The sequence below is a fragment of the Pantherophis guttatus genome, chromosome 10 (genome assembly GCF_059756535.1).
Source record: "Pantherophis guttatus breed Tessera chromosome 10, ASM5975653v1, whole genome shotgun sequence".
Classification (NCBI taxonomy): Eukaryota; Metazoa; Chordata; class Lepidosauria; order Squamata; family Colubridae; genus Pantherophis; species Pantherophis guttatus.
This window is the reverse complement of record NC_142072.1, coordinates 10481015-10497073: the sequence shown is the minus strand read 5'-3', so window position 1 is coordinate 10497073 and position 16059 is coordinate 10481015. Positions and strand designations below refer to the sequence as shown.

The 16059-nt window shown below is 43.7% G+C and overlaps 2 protein-coding genes across 2 annotated transcripts in view; one reads left to right on the top strand and one right to left on the bottom strand.

The window, feature by feature from the left end:
• Positions 1 to 4130, bottom strand: part of IL20RB (interleukin 20 receptor subunit beta) — a 22405-nt gene extending 18275 nt beyond the window's left edge. The window contains exon 1 of the mRNA XM_034423638.3: positions 2364 to 4130. Within this exon, the coding sequence (XP_034279529.2) occupies positions 2364 to 2421 (58 nt within the window). The 5' untranslated portion in view covers positions 2422 to 4130. The remainder of the gene's footprint in view (positions 1 to 2363) is intronic.
• Positions 3849 to 16059, top strand: DBR1 (debranching RNA lariats 1). The gene is made up of 8 exons (XM_034423639.3): positions 3849 to 4159; positions 6851 to 6975; positions 7415 to 7495; positions 8924 to 9009; positions 10133 to 10357; positions 11822 to 11902; positions 12955 to 13100; positions 14360 to 16059. Exons 1-8 carry the CDS (start codon positions 3960 to 3962, stop codon positions 15069 to 15071), a joined length of 1656 nt encoding a protein of 551 aa, XP_034279530.2. The 5' UTR covers positions 3849 to 3959; the 3' UTR covers positions 15072 to 16059.

Sequence of the window (16059 nt, the reverse complement as noted above, 5' to 3'; positions counted from 1 at the left end):
GTAATACTGTCCAACAGCTCACTGATGGTGGCCCTTTAGATCCTTTATTACTGAATAATCAATTACCAGATGTAGGTGTACGGGTAGTCCTTGACTTACGATCACAATTGAGCCCAAAATCTATGTTGCTAAGTAAAACAGTTAAGTGAATTTTGCCGTTTTACAACTTTCCTTGCCACAGTTCAATCACTGCAGTTGTTAATCCCATGGTTTTTAAGTGAATCTGGCTTCCCCATTAACTTTGCTCATCAGAAGGTCGCAAAAGCATGACCCTTGGACATTGCAATCGTTGTAAATATGAATCAGTTGCCAAGCATCTGGATTTTGATCCTGTCACCATTGGGATGCTCCAATGGTCGTAAGTGTAAAAAAATGGTCGTCGGTCATTTTTTTCAGTGCCATTGTAAACTTAAACAGTCACTAACTGCTCTGAAGAGCTTAGTTAAGCTTAAAGACTATGTTGACTTAGCTAGAGGTAAGGACCATGGGACTCAGTGGAATTTACTTAACAGAGATGCCCCAAATTGTGCTTTTAATAGAACTCAAACTAAATAGTATGCAATTTAGTATTTGTTTTACAAGATACAAGTTAGAAAAAAAAGAGTTTTATCAGACATTTAGTATTTGTTTTACAAGATGCAAGTTAGAAAAAGTGTCTTATCAGATCTTGTACATTACTTAAGAATGAGGAAGACTTTGCGTCAGTTCATTTTTGTTTAAACTTATAAATATCTGTTTGCCGATAGTTCAAATATTTTCCTTCAAGTTGTATTCCTGCTGTGAGAATTTTACATTTTCTCAGCACACATTTTATGTGCTCCTGTCTTTAGAGATGCATCCCTTTTATATTCACTTAAGATCAGTGGTGGGTTTCTACTGGTTCGCCCCGGGTCAAGTGGCGGGGGCGGGAGGCTCTGCCCACCTGCCTGGTCATCATCACGGATGCTCTGTGCATGCGCAGAAGTGCCACACGCTCGCTTCGCTTGTGCGCGTGCAAGTCTCAAACCAGTAACGAAGGTAAGTGAAAACCACTATGCTTAAGATGGCAGTTCTGTAGTGTATGAGTGTATTATTCTGAAGACAATAATATTCTAGCTATATTCAAAAGGAGGGAAACAGTTCTCACTTCCAATGGTAGAGTGTTCCACAGAAATGGGGCCATAACGAATGCTGCAACCATTGTAAATACATACCAGTTGCCAAGCACTCAAATTCTGATCATGTGACTGTGGGGATGCCACAATAGCCAGTAGTGCAAGGACTAGTTGTAAGTTGTAATTTTTCTCAAGGTTTTTGTAACTTTGAACAGACGATTCTAAATCAGGTACCCAGAGTTGCATGACAATGAGATGAGCAGCATATAAATGTAATAAATAAAATAAGTCAAAAACGAGCTACCTTTCCTATCCCATTTACTGGAATAACATGGCTGGAATTGCATATTAGGAAAAGCAGTCTTGTTTATTATTTATTTATTAACTAAGGTCACCTAGCTCTAAAATAACTCTGGATAGCCTTTGCCTGATACTTCCGGACTGAATTGAACATCAAACACTACACACAAACTGAAAGATAATTTTCCCTAATCCCATTGCATCCTCTGTTTCCTGCCTCAAAATTACGATCGACCCATCGTTCTAAGGTATTCCATTTCTTCCCACAACAGATATTATAGGAAATGACATTACAATACAAACATTATTCTTAGTCACCGTTACGGTATACCTGAAGGATACCCCATTTCCCCCAAAATAAGACATCAGCTGATAATAAGCCCAATCGGGCTTTTGAGTGCATGGCAATAAGGCCAAGCGCTTATTTCAGGGTTCAAAAAAATATAAGACAGTGTCTTATTTTCAGGGAAACACGGTAGGTCTTATGATTTTCTCCTTAGCTGTTGGCAGCGTAGTCTAAATTTAAACATAACACCTAGCATAAATCTGCTGAAATTAATACAGTGCGTATTCATCACTCTATCAATTTATCAGATTATTCTGTTCTTTTTTTTTAACCAATGTCCAACTGTCAATTCTATTTAAGTGACGTTCTAGAAATACCTGTTTTTAAATATTACAGAAATTCACAGTTTTACACATTAACGTTGTCCAAGAGTTTCATATTACAAACAAAACAATTTTCCTCTTTCCTAAATCCAGTGGCTGGGAAAAAACACATTTTATTAAGGAAGCTGGATCGACATTGTCTGTTCTTTATATCCGGTTGAGCTATAAAGGATCTGTTGAACTTTTGCAACTCTGGTCAAAAATAACTCTACCTTCTTTGGCTCTAAATCCATAGAAATATTACTTTATTTTTTCACTTTGCTTTAAAGGCCTGCCTGAATTGTGGGTATCACCACCTACCTGAAACGACAAATGGCATCCAAATAAAGCAGATCATCAAGAGGAAGCATATGGCCATTTCCCTGCGGTTTAGGAACCTTGCCAAGGTATAAGCAGATCCGGCATTTTCCGCTCCTGCCTCAGGAGCAACTCCATACTCAAAATACACGGCACCCTTTGTCGACCCCACGGGGTATCAACTGCTACTGTCGGTGTCTAGGCAGTGTCGGCAGCGTCTCCTTTTCCATGTTCATCTGCATTGCTTGGAAAGGTGTGGCTAGAGCTAATTTGGGTTCAATAATAGGTTTGGGCAACTCCATTCTGGTATTTTCCTACAGGTTATGCAACTGACCTCGTGAGAAGAGAGGGAGGGAAGAGAAGACTTGGCAGTTGAGGCCTGTTGATGGTGCAATCGACAACCTGGGGGGGAAACTGACTTTAAGAGTGACTTGAGTTTCTCCAGATTCTGGAGTCGAAGTTTTATTTCCAAGGGTGTTGGGAAACGCCATCCCTGTCATATGTTTTTGTTCCGCTTCACCCACCGACAATCTCAGTCACGTCTATGGCAAGTGCCCAACACGTGGCCAACGCCCTTTCCTGAATTTTACACACATTTCTGCCAAATTTCATAATCTTTCCCCAGGCACCCTAATGGCAGGTTTAGGGGCTGAATTGCAAACAGGAGGCCAGAGTTACCACCTATGGATCTGTTCACCCCATCTATGGCGGCCATTTATGAATTTGATTTTTACCCTGACTTTATTTATTTATTTTACTTTATTACTTAAGGCTAAGACACTGAGCTCAGCGGCTAAGACACCGATCTTGTCGACCAGAAAGGTCAGCGGTTCGAATCCCGAGTACAGGTCTCCTGCGTGAGCAAGGGGGCTGGACTAGATGACCTCCAAGGTCCCTTCCAACTCTGTTACTGCCATTTTATAAGTAACTCAGGACAGCAAACGTACATCCTGTTTTCCCCACAACAACCCTTGTGAGGCGGATTGGATTGGGCTTTTGAGAGAAAGAGAGAGAGGAGCCAAGCCACCTCCTAAAACCAGCTTTCATTTCTAAAATGGGACTAGAATTTTAAGTGTCTCCTAGTTTCTACTAAGCCTTCACCACTAACACCAAACTGGCTCGCCTATAACAACATGCACATCGTTAGGAAAAGGAAAGGCGCCCTAAAAAAAAAAATGCTATTCAAAGTTCGGGGCTTGTTTCTAAAAGCGAATTTTCCACGGGTTAGACGGGACGGGACGGCGGCAGCGACTTTAGGGAGTTTCCGCTGCGCGCTGCTCTCGTGTATCTTTCGTTTCAAGGCCATTTTTGCAGAAGAAGCCATCCGAAAAAAAAATAAGTTCTGAGGCAGGAAGGAGGAAAGCAAAAGGGGGGAAAAAAAGAAAAGGAGCCTCCCTCCCGCTCTAAAAAACAGCCCCTCGCCCGTTTGCAAGGCAGCCAAGCCGCGCAACCCCGGCTCGCCTTCCGCGGGCGCATGAGCAACAATGCCCAAGAAGCGGCGGTTGGTTCCGGCCTCGTCCCCGAAAGCGAAGGCGGGCGCCTGCGTGAGAGAAAGAGAGAGGCCGGCCCGACGAAAGCGCGCATGTCCCGTCCGGGAAGATGAAGGTGGCGGTGGCCGGTTGCTGTCATGGCGCGCTGGAGAAGCTGTACGAGACTCTGCAGCTGCTGGAGCAGCGCCACGGCGACGCCAGGCCGGATTTGTTGCTCTGCGCCGGGGATTTCCAAGCCGTGCGCAACGCGGCCGACCTGCGCTGCATGGCGGTGCCGTCCAAGTACCGCCAGTTGGGAGGCTTTGCCAAGTGAGTGGGGGGCACCGGAATGGGGGGGACCGGAGTGTGTGTGTGTGTGTAGGGGGGGAGTAAGATCCGTTGCAGGCGGAGAGCCGAGAGCAGCGTGGTGAGTTTTGGGTCACCACGATTGTAAAAAATAAAATTAAAAAATAACAGACGTGGAGACTCTAGAAAGAGTGCAGAGAAGAGCAACCAAGATGATTTGGGGACTGGAGGCTAAAACATACGAAGAACGGAACTGACTTCCTTCAGGTCACAAGGAGTTAGAAGCCACTGAACCATCAAACAAAAACAACAATGCATAAATGTAAATACTACTACCCTGTTTTCCCCAAAATAAGACATCCCCTGATAATAAGCCCAATCGGGCTTTTGAGCATCGGCAATAAGACCAAGCGCTTATTTCACGGTACAAAAAAATATAAAACAGTGTTTTAGTTTCGGGGAAACACGTTATGTAATAGGAGTTGTTATTAGTTGAAATGCAAGAAAAGGCTTTTTTTTACCTGCATTCAGTTTTGGTCGCCACGAAGTAAAAAAGATGTTGAGACTCTAAAAAGAGTGCAGAGAAGAGCAACAAAGATGATTAGGGGACTGGAGGCTAAAACATATGAAGGACGGTTGCAGGAACTGGGTATGGATAGTTCAATGAAAAGAAGGACCGGGGAGACATGAGAGCAGTCTTCCAATATCTCAATGGTTGCCACAAAGAGAGAGTCAAACTATTTTCCAAAGCACCTGAGGGCAGGACAAGAAGCAATGGGTGGAAACTAATCAAGGAGAGAAGCAGCTTAGAACTAAGGAGAAATTTCCTGACAGTGAGAACAATTAATCCGTGGAACAATTTGCCTCCAGAAGTTGTGAATGCTCCAACACTGGAAGTTTTTAAGAAGAGAGTGGACAATCATTTGTCTGAAATGGCATAGGACAGTGTTGGCGAACCTTTTCGGCACTGAGTGCCAAGATGGGAGCGTGTGTGTGCAGGGAAACGGCAGTAACCGGAAGAGTAGCTCCCCAGCACGCACATGTGGGAGCGCCAGAAACCGGAAGAGCAGTTCCCTGGTGTGCATGCATGAACCGGGAAGCTGAGCTTCTGGTTTCCGGCGAGCTGCTCTTCCAGGTTTCCGGCGCTCCCGCATGCGTGCAGACCAGCTGGCTGGTGCGCATGTGCGCGCCGGAACCCGGAAGAGCAACGGGCGACAGCTGGTGTGCCCAGAGAGATGGCTCTGTGTGCCACTTCCGGCACTCGTGCCATAGGTTTGCCACACGGGCATAAGGTTTCCTTGCCTGAGCTGAGGGTTGGAGTAGAAGACCACCAAGGTCCCTCCCCTCTCTGTTATTCTAGTCTATGAGAGCGGGCTCAGCAGCTCAGCGGGCCCGCAGAGCTGCTGAGCCTGGCCAGCACTCTAGGGATGTGCCGTCTGGTGGGGAAGGGGCTGGATGGGGAAGGGAAGAGTCCGCTTTAATCCCCCATTTACCATGGGGTTTTCCTGAGTGGCAATTAAGGGCATCTGTTTTGGGACAGAAATGTTGGGCCAACGTAAACATACATACCCATCGATCGCCTGGAGATAAATGGTTGTGTGAGGGATGCTTGGTGCTCTCTGAGCTTGGTTGTTTTCTTGCAGACATTTCATTCCCCATAGTAGGTAACATCATCAGTGGTTGTCTTGTGTGCTTTTGATTTGACTCCTGGCAACTGCCTGGGCTAGTATTCCCCGCCGTTTTCTTGGCAGGGTTTTGCCAGAGGTGGTTTGCCATTGCCTCCTTGCTAGGGCTGAGAGAAAGTGACTGGCCCAAGGCCAACTAGTTGCTTGTGCCCAAGAACCAGTGTCCTAGCCCTGTGTTTTAATCACTTCACCAAACTGACTCTACGCCTCTGAGTCAGTTTTTGGCTTCTGGCAACTGTCTGGACAGGACTGTGGTTTTCTTGGCAACATTTTGGGAGTGATTTGCCACTGCCGCCTTCTTAGGGCAAAGAGGGAGGGACTGACCCAAGGTCTCCCATCTAGAACTCATGGTCTCCTGCTTTCTAGCGTGGTGTCTTAAACCACTACATCAAGGGTGGGCAATTAATTTTCCCAACGTGAGAAACTGGGACTGTTATGGAAGGCCAAAGCAATAGGCCTGTGAAGGTGCGTAGGCATGGAGGCATGTGCATATGTAAATTAAAATATATATATAGCCGTCACCTTCAAAATAAAAGGAATCCATGCAAGCCACACAGAGACAGCCAAAGGACCGGATGGGGCCCGGGGGCCATAAAATACCCAGATCTGCATTACCCCAAACTGGCTGTACAATATGGGAAAAGGAACTTCTCATTTCCTTTATTTTATTTTATTTTATTTATTAAATTTATATGGCCACCCATCTCATTTGCATGTGATTCTGGTGGTGTGCACAGTTAAAACACAACTACAACTAATCTCAGCCTTCCACAGCCTTTCATTTTTAAAAATTGCAACTGACGACCAATTAATGGTTTAAAAAAACAAAGAAATGTACCATGTTTTATTTGACTAGCACAGCTATAATTTTATACCTACCAGTCATACCTTCTTGGCAAATCCCTTCCATTCAGTTCCTATTGAAAGGGTTAATTAATGGTGTTCCTGTGACTTCTCCTAAGTAGAGGATATCGAAATAGAAAAACCTGGACCTTTAACAGCTCAAACTTCCAACTGTCTTTTTTCCTAGATATTATTCTGGAGAGAAGAAAGCGCCTATCCTGACTATCTTCATTGGTGGCAACCACGAGGCCTCAAACCACTTGCAAGAGTTACCATACGGTGGATGGGTGGCCCCCAACATCTATTATCTTGGTATTGTTCTTTTTGCTTTCTAGCTTGATAGTATCACATGCTTGATGTAGAAAGGGAGAAGGGGTGGAAACCTACATGGATGAGACAATGTGGTCCTTCTATCAGTATTTTATTTATTTATCCATCATATTTATACAGCTGCCCATTTCGCAGAACATCATAAAAACACATCATTTTAACTGCAGCAACTTTGCTTCCGGATGTTGAAGCAGGTGGTTTTTCCCTCCAGCGTTTTATATCTTTATTTTTTTTTTCCATGCTACATTTTTTAATTGTTGTGCAACTTTTTAAGATGTTTTGGGCCTTGAGAATTAGGGAGGAACCTTCCTGAAAAGTGTTCAATTGTTATCTGGACGTTCTGGATTTAAAATTGTTGCCTTTTGCCTAGGTAATGTTTCCTGCATCTCTTTTGTCAAGGTTATTTTCTTATTCTCTACAGGTTTTGCTGGAGTTGTCAGGTACCGAGGGCTGAGAATTGGTGGCCTTTCTGGTATTTTCAAAGGCCATGATTACAGAAAAGGTATGTGTGAGTCATTCTTCAAGCTCTTGTTTTAAGCAAATGGGCCGTTGAAATGTGTGTGGCTTGGTTCTATGCTTTTTACTGCTTTTATTGTTAGGTAAAGTTAAAGGTTCCCCTCACACATATGTGCTAGTTGTTCCCGACTGTAGGGGGTGTTGCTCATCTCCGTTTCAAAGCCAAAGAGCCAGCGCTGTCCGAAGACGTCTCCATGTCATATGGCCGGCATGACTAAATGCCTAAGGCGCACGGAACGCTGTTACCTTCCCACCGAAGTGGTCCCTATTTTTTCTACTTTTCTACTTTTTTATGTGCTTTCGAATTGCTAGTTTGGCAGAAGCTGGGACAAGTAACAGGAGCTCACCCCGTTATGCCGCACTAGGGATTCGAACAGCTGAACTGCCGTGCCGACCTTTCGATCGACAAGCTCAGCATCTTAGCCACTGAGCCACCGCATCCCTTTTTGCTTTTATTGTTATTGATATATAAATTTAGGATTGATTAACTGTAATGGGAAGCTGTAATGTAAGCCGCCTGGGAAAGCCAAGGGAAATCATCAAAACCATAAAAAAGCGAAAGTTAGAATATTTTGGACACGTGATGTGACAGCCAGAAAAATACGACATACTTCACTTAATCCTCCAAGGAAAGATTGAAGGCAAACGAGGTCCAGGCAGAAGAAGAACATCACGGCTTCAAAACCTAAGGGACCGGTTTGGACAAAACTCAGCAGCACTTTTTCATATGGCTGTTGATAAAAATAGGATCATCAACATGCTCGCCAACGTCCAATGATGGATATGGCACAAGGGAAGCTGGGTTGTCAAAATAGGATCTGAAATTATAGTTTGATCTTGGGTTATTTGACTAACACATTCTCAAAAATCCCTCTCCAGGCTACTGCTGAAGTTAGATTGGAACTAATAAAACAAACACCACAAGAATGGAATGATTTCTGATCAGGTAGAAAAGCTAAGGAGACATTATGAAAGAATTCTAGTGATTGCCATGAATCAAAGGCCAGTTCCCTGGATGAGTGGCCCTGTTGTATGTGTCCCATATTTTGGTAACAGTCAAATCTGCTATCAGGTGGTTTTCCTTTGACTGCACAGGAGCCAACTCTCACCCTCTTTTCAATTTTCGTTGAAACCAGAGGGATAAGTCCAAGCGTAGCATGATTTTCGGTCTAGCAGCTCTTTCTGTTAAATTCGTGTCTCCTTTGACTTTGAACTCAAGTTTATCAAACTTAGATTAATCTATGCAATTTGTTTGGCCTGATATGGAGGGGGCTTACCATTATCGCTTTCTGGGATATTTTATTTTTAAGTTGATACTTTAGCCTACAGTCCTGGACTTCCCGGGGCCTGTCTTTCAAAGTGAACTCAAGACATTTCCTGATGTTTCAAGCTGATGTTTCTCAACTTGTTTCAGGTCACTTTGAATATCCTCCTTACAACCAGGAAACAGTACGAAGCATCTATCATGTAAGAAATATTGAAGTTTTCAAGCTGAAGCAGGTAAATCTAAATGTCATCTTGTCATATATTGGGCTCTTCTTTATACAGGTAGTCCTTGAGTTACAACCACAATTGAGCCCAAAATTTGTGTTGCTAAATGAAACATTTGTTACGTGGGTTTTGCCCCAGTTTACGACTTTTCTTGCCACCGTGGTTAAATGAATCATTGCATTTGTTAAGTTAGTAACACGGTTGTTAAGTGAATCTGGCTTCCCCATTGACTTTGCTTGTCAGAAGGTCGCAAAAGCGGATCACATGATCCCAGGACACTGCAACGTCCATAAATATGAACCGCTTGCCAAGCATCTGAATTTTGATCATGTGACCATGGGGATGCTGCAAAGGTCGTAACTCTGAAAAACAGTCGTAAGTCACTTTTTTCAGTGCCGTTGTAACTTTGAACGGTCGTTAAATGAACCGTTGTAAGTCGAGGACTACCTGTATTCATTCCCACCATCTAAAATGATGCAGGAGGTGCTATAAAGGAGGGCCATTGCCCAGAACAATTATGGAGCGGAAAGGGACCCCAAGGATCATTTAGTCCAACCCCTGTAGGAGTGGTGGTTGTCCGACCTCTTTGTAAAAATCTCCAGAGATGAATAACCCACAACCTCCAGAGATAGATTGTTCTTGTGGTCGTGGAAAATAGATCATGACTATTGTCTCTAGGTTCCTTTTATACAGCCGACAATGGTGACCATGTCTTCCCTAAGTCTTCTTTTCTCTATAGCAGGGGTGCTTAGATCTGGCCTGCAGGGCCACCCTGGAAACAGCGAAGGACCGGCCCACGATGCGTCTGCCAGTGAAAACGGAGCTTGGGGACGCCTGCGCCTGGCACTAGGCCGCGGCATGTTAGAAAACGAGTTGCACAAACAAGCAAAGCCCCACCTGCAGGATGTAGGCAGCACACAAAACCACGCCCCTTCTGGTCCACGGAAAAAATCCTTCCACGGACCGGTCCCTGGTGCCCAAACAGTTGGGGGCCACTGCTCTAGATAATGCACCCATAAAACTTTGTTAGGATTCAGTCTGGTGAAATAAAACTGTCTTTAAAAATCTAAACACCACAAGGGAGGGAGATTTATGAACGGATCTTTCACTTCACTTCTGTTGTTGGTTTCAGCTCAAGCAGCCCATGGACGTATTTTTGTCCCACGATTGGCCCAGAAGCATCTACCACTACGGAAACAAGAAGTTGCTGCTTAAGAAGAAATCCTTCTTCCGCTCAGAAGTGGAGAACAACACTTTAGGGAGCCCGGCGGCATCAGAACTCCTGCAGCACTTGAAACCCAGTTACTGGTTTTCAGCTCATTTGCATGTCAAGTTTGCAGCAATAATGCAGCATCAGGTAAAACACAGGTCTCCAATCATGGCAACTTTTAAGACTTGTGGACTTCAACTCCCAGTATTCTGGGAGATGGAGTCCACAAGTTTTAAATTCGAAATGTATTTGAATATAAGTAGCTTGGGTTGGCAGTTGGGCTGTTGGGCCGAGCTCGGCAATTTGGTTGCAAACATTTCGTCACCATTCAAGGAGACATCGTCAGTGCGCGAGCACAATTCAGAGCGCACTGACAATGTCTCCTCGAATGGTGACGAAACGTTTGCAACCAAATTGCCGAGCTTGGAACACAGGCCAACAGCCCAGTTTTAAATTTGCCAAGGTTGGAGACCCCCAGAGATAAGAAATGTACAGAATGGGGGTGGGGTGGGGGGATTGCTTTCTGTAAACTGAGTACATTGTAATGAAAACTGGAGAACTTTTAACGGTGGACATAATCTCCCAATTTTGTAAAATGTTTCACAGGAATAATGTTAGTACTCAAAGACAGTCTGTTTCAAATTATAATAGTTAAGATTCCAGCTTCTTAAAGGAATACCAAGATTGTTACTTACTTATTCATTTAGTACTTCATTGCTTAAGGTTACCCACTCGCCATTGACTTGGGACAGGTTTGTTGTTGTTAGTTGCGAAGTCGTGTCCGACCCATCGCGACCCTATGGACAACGTTCCTCCAGGCCTTCCTGAGCTCTATCATCCTCTGGAGTCCATTTAAGCTCACGCCTACTGCTTCAATGACTCCATCCAGCCATCTCATTCTCTGCCATCCCATTCTTCTTTTGCCCTCAATCTTTCCCAGCATTAGGCTCTTCTCCAGACAGGTTACAGTAGATTAAAACAAGTTATAAAATCAATAGAGCCTTGGTAGTACAGTATAGAGCCTTGGTAGTACAGTGGTCTAAAGCACCCTGTTATTAAGACCAGCTGCCTGCAATTACTGCAGGTTCGAATCTCGCCAGGCTCAAGGTTGACTCAGCCTTCCATCCTTTCTAAGGTAGGTAAATTGAGGACCCAGTTGTGGGGGCAGTAAGCTGACTTTGTATAAATATACAAAAAGGTTGAAGGCTATTGCTTAGCACATTGTAAACCGCCCTGAGTCTCCGGAGAAGGGCGGCATATAAATCAAATTTAAAAAAAAATAAAAATTAAAACAACAGTAAAAACGGCCAAATTGTGGGGAAAGGGAAATCCACAATAGTAAAATAATATCAACTCAAATGATGAGATTCATACCACTTCCTGGCCTGTTGTCTCAAAAGGACAAGATCTGGGAATTAAAGTCCACATATCTTAAACGCGCCAAGGTTGAGGAAAACACTATAGAATACAAATGACACTGAGTACAGTGGTATTTAGGCAATAGAAGCTAAAAATCATATAATGTTATCATGAACTTTAAAAATTGAACCTTAAAAAAGGTGGCACGGGGAGGCCTTTCACAATATGATTGTCCCTGTTCTTGCTTTTTAGGCTGATAATAGCGAAGAGCAACCCAAAACTACCAAGTTTCTGGCTCTGGATAAATGCCTGCCCCACAGGGATTTCCTTCAGGTAAAAAAAACTTCAGTTTTTCTGCTTGGACGCATTAGGATATATCAGTAAGATACAACAAACTTCAGAGTCTTCTGTGGGAGGAGAGCAAAATGATTAGCTAACCGCTTTGTGGATGTGCTTTCAATTTTTTTATTTTTTTTATTTTTAACCTCATCCGAATTTGCATTTACATCTGATCTTAATCTCATCAGTCAACGGTTGAAGGCTGCCCTTCACTTGATTGACCCAGTCTGGGAGAAGGATTTTAACTGTAAGCATGACATACTTGCAGAACTTTTACCTCATCAATTTACATATGAGACTCTTACTCAATAGACAGTAACAAGAGCAAAGGGGATTTCCACTCGTAGGTCTTCCCTCCCCAATTTATGCCTTTCCAGCTTTACACTTTAACACAAATCTGGGAGAAGCGAATAGTATCAATAACCTGGAGTGAAACCCTTTAGGTTCACAGGTCCAGATTGAAACCCACTAAAGTCCTTTTTGACCCCTAGGTAAAGATTCTGCATACCTGCTTTATAGTTAGGCTTCTGATGTTGCAGGTAATCCTCGACATATGACCACAACTGAGCCCAAAATTTCTGGTGCTAAGGTGAGACAGTTGTTTAGCAAATGTTGCCCCATTTTATGACCTTTCTTGACATCATTGTTAAGTGAGTCACTGCAGCTGTTAAATGAGTAACATGACTGTTCAGTTAATAGCATGGTTGTTAAGTGAATCTGGCTTCCCCACCGACTTTGCTTGTCAAGAAGGTCACAAAAAGACATCACACGACCCCGGCACACTGCAACCCTCGTCAATGTGAGTCAGTTGCCGAGCGTCTCAGTTTTGATCACATGACCATGGGGAGGCTGCCACGGTCGTTAAGTGTGAGAAACGGACGCAAGTCACTTTTTTCAATGCCGTTGTAACTTTGAACGGCTGCTAAATGAACTGTTGAAAGCCGAGGACTTGTATTGTTTAGGTACCCCCACCTGAAGTTTGTGACTGTCTTTTCTCTGTGGTGAGAGCCAAGGGGCCTCTCTGGATTTCTCATTCTTCTCTTAAGATTGTAGAGATCGAACACAATCCCACGGCATCCGACCGTCTGGAATATGACCCCGAATGGATTGCTGTTCTGAAGGCTACTAATGATCTCGTTAATGTCTCTCCTTGCTACTGGAACATGCCTGAAAATAATGGACTGCATGAAAAGTAGGTGTACCGTACGTAATCTTGTGGGCTGGTAAATTCAGTCTGAAGTTCTAGAGCAGGGGTCTGCAACCTTAAACACTCAAAGAGCCATTTGGACCCGTTTCCCACAGAAAAGAAAACATCGGGAGCCACAAAACCTGGGTGGGCGTGGCCAACTCGATGTCACTCCCTCCCACCCAGTCACATGACACACACACACCCAGCCATGCCTACCCATGTTTTGTGGCTTCCAGTGTTTTCTGTGGGAAACGGGTATCTCTCTGTGTGTGTCTCTGCCTGTGTGGCTGATGGTCGGATTCCGAAAGATCTCCTGTATGGAGAACTAGTGCAGGGAAAGCACCTCAGAGGGAGACCACAGCTGCGATATAAGGATATCTGCAAGAGGGACCTAAAGGCCCTGGGAATGGACATTAACAACTGGGAAACCTTGACCTCCGATCGTTCAGCTTGGAGGCTAAAGACGCAGCATGGCCTTCTCCAATTCGAAGAGACACTTGTTCGGCAGGCTGAGGCAAAGAGGCAGTCCCGGAACCAGCAAAATCTGGGGGCTGGGCAGGGGACAGAATGTATCTGCCCTCAGTGTGGAAGGGATTGCCACTCTCGGATTGGCCTTTTTAGTCACACTAGATGCTGTTTTAGGACCTCTTTCCAGAGCACGATACCATAGTCTCTGTCTCTCTCTCTGTCTCTCATCTCTCTCAGGCCAGGCGAGGAGTGACTGGAAGGGGAGGGCAAGGGGTGGGGCCAGCCAGTGGAGGATTCAGCCGATAGGGAGCCACAGCAGGGGGACGAAAGAGCCGCATGAGGCTCCAGAGCCGCAGGTTGCAGACACACGTTCTAGAGGAAGGGTCCCCAACCTGTGGCCACCGGGCCGCATGACTGGCTAGCCAGCCGGCACATTCGTGCTAGCGTTGCCACAAGTGCTGTGTTGGAATAAAAAGGAAAAATATAGTTCAGCACCAAATGCAGTTGCTTTTACAAGAAGATTCAACCATGTAAGCTGTTGGGTAGTTAGAAAGATTCTTCATGCCCAGACATTAAAAATAAGAGCTGAAGTTCTAAGCCACGATAGAAAAAAATGCTAAGAAACTTTATGAACTTTATTACAACTTTAGGTACCTGTAGGAAGTATGGCCAGTAGTAAGGGATGCAACCGAACGGAGTTCCATAATTTCCTTGCTCCTGATTAAAACATGTAGAGGGTTTCAGAAGAAGAAGGGCTCATTTCACTGAAACTCTGAGCTTTTCCCTTTTTGCAGATGGGACTACAGTGTTACGGAAGAAGATATCAAGAAGGTTTTGGAAGAGATCAACAGTGACCTTGCCATTCCCCAGAACTTCAGCATTACAGAGGCTTGTTACAATTCAAACAAGACTCAGCAAAAGACTGACTTGATTCATAGAATCAGCCCCCAGACTACCGAGTTCTGTGCCCGGTTCGGCCTTGTGGACATCAATGCTAAAATTCAACAGCGGAAGGAAGAACACAGAGGTGATGTGCCTCAGGGTGAAGAGGAGGAGGAAGAGGAGGAGGAGGAAAAGGAAGAAGAAGAAATAGACACTACCGGATCGATGATGGAGTCTAGTACCGATGTCTCTAGTTTAATTTCTTTGAACCCTGATGAAATATTACTGGACGATGATAGCTGCGATGATGACTTGGAGACTTCAGAAGGACCATCCTCTGATCTTTCCTGCAATACTTCAGAAATCTTTTCTGATATCAGAATCCTGCCTGATTCTATGGCAGTGTCCCCCAATGACACTCTGGATGTTATAGAAGATGAACTGGAGAAATCCAGCAATGGAAATCAGGCCGAGGAACAAAGCCCCGATGGGAAGCCTTTGAAGCGCCTAAGTGATGAGAACAAAGAAGGGACAGTTGGCCCCAAGAAAATCAAAAGGCGGAACCAGGCTATCTATGCTTCCAAAGATGAAGATGAGACAGGAGATGACAATCCGTTTTCTTGATTGAACTGAGTGATGGGATCATAATTCCTGGCGTACCTGCGGCAGCTTCAGAAGTTATGGAGCTCTGTATACTTTTGATATTGCAGTTGTAATAAAAGCCTTATTTTTAAAATAGTACTTTTTTATAGTAGATCAAATATTTTATTGACATCTGCAGATTGATTAGGAAGAAAGAAATTATAGGCTTTTGACAACCAAAAGCTAATGTAAAACTTTAGAATTTTTGCTACGGATTTCCCTACAATTTGGATTTGTTTTAATGAATCAAAAAAAAAGAAATATTGTTTACATCTAATTGAATCGATTCAAAGTCTTTTAATTTTTATTAAAACATGTTTTTGTCTTTTATCATTCAATTTACTTTTATGTCCATCCATATTGGGTGTATTTTGCAGCAATAACAAGTGGTTTCTCTCCTTTGTTCAAGTCAGTTATCTTTATAATGGGTCTGAGACCAGATAAGTCCCAGAATTGAAACAAGGATAGATAGTCTGGTATCCTTCAGATGTTTTGGACTTCATAAGTATTCATAAGGCCTTATGAACAAATGTTGAGCATTGTGGAAGATCCGTGTGTCTACTTCTGGAATAATCTGTGATATTGTTATCTCTAGGATAACAGGCAAAATAATAATTTGTGAAATTGGAAAAGCAGAATTGTGCATTGGGCCAGAAGTGAAAGTTTATTCTCCTTAATATCATAACATTCTAGGCTCGTATGTGTGTATAAATGTTGTTTTATAAAACAACAACACTTGTTTCCGACACTGTTTTCCAGTTTGTGAAAGGAAGATCCATCTGTATTTCTGTTTTTGTCCCAGCGTGTCTTTATTCTTCTTTATTCTTTATTCTTCTGGATTGGAGTTCGTGCCAAGGCATAATTTAAGACGACAAGGATGAACTTCAGCACTTATTTGTAAAAAAAAGTTTCTCCTCCAAATCGTTATGCTAACTATGGGCTGGCTGAATAAAGGGATCTTTGAACCATG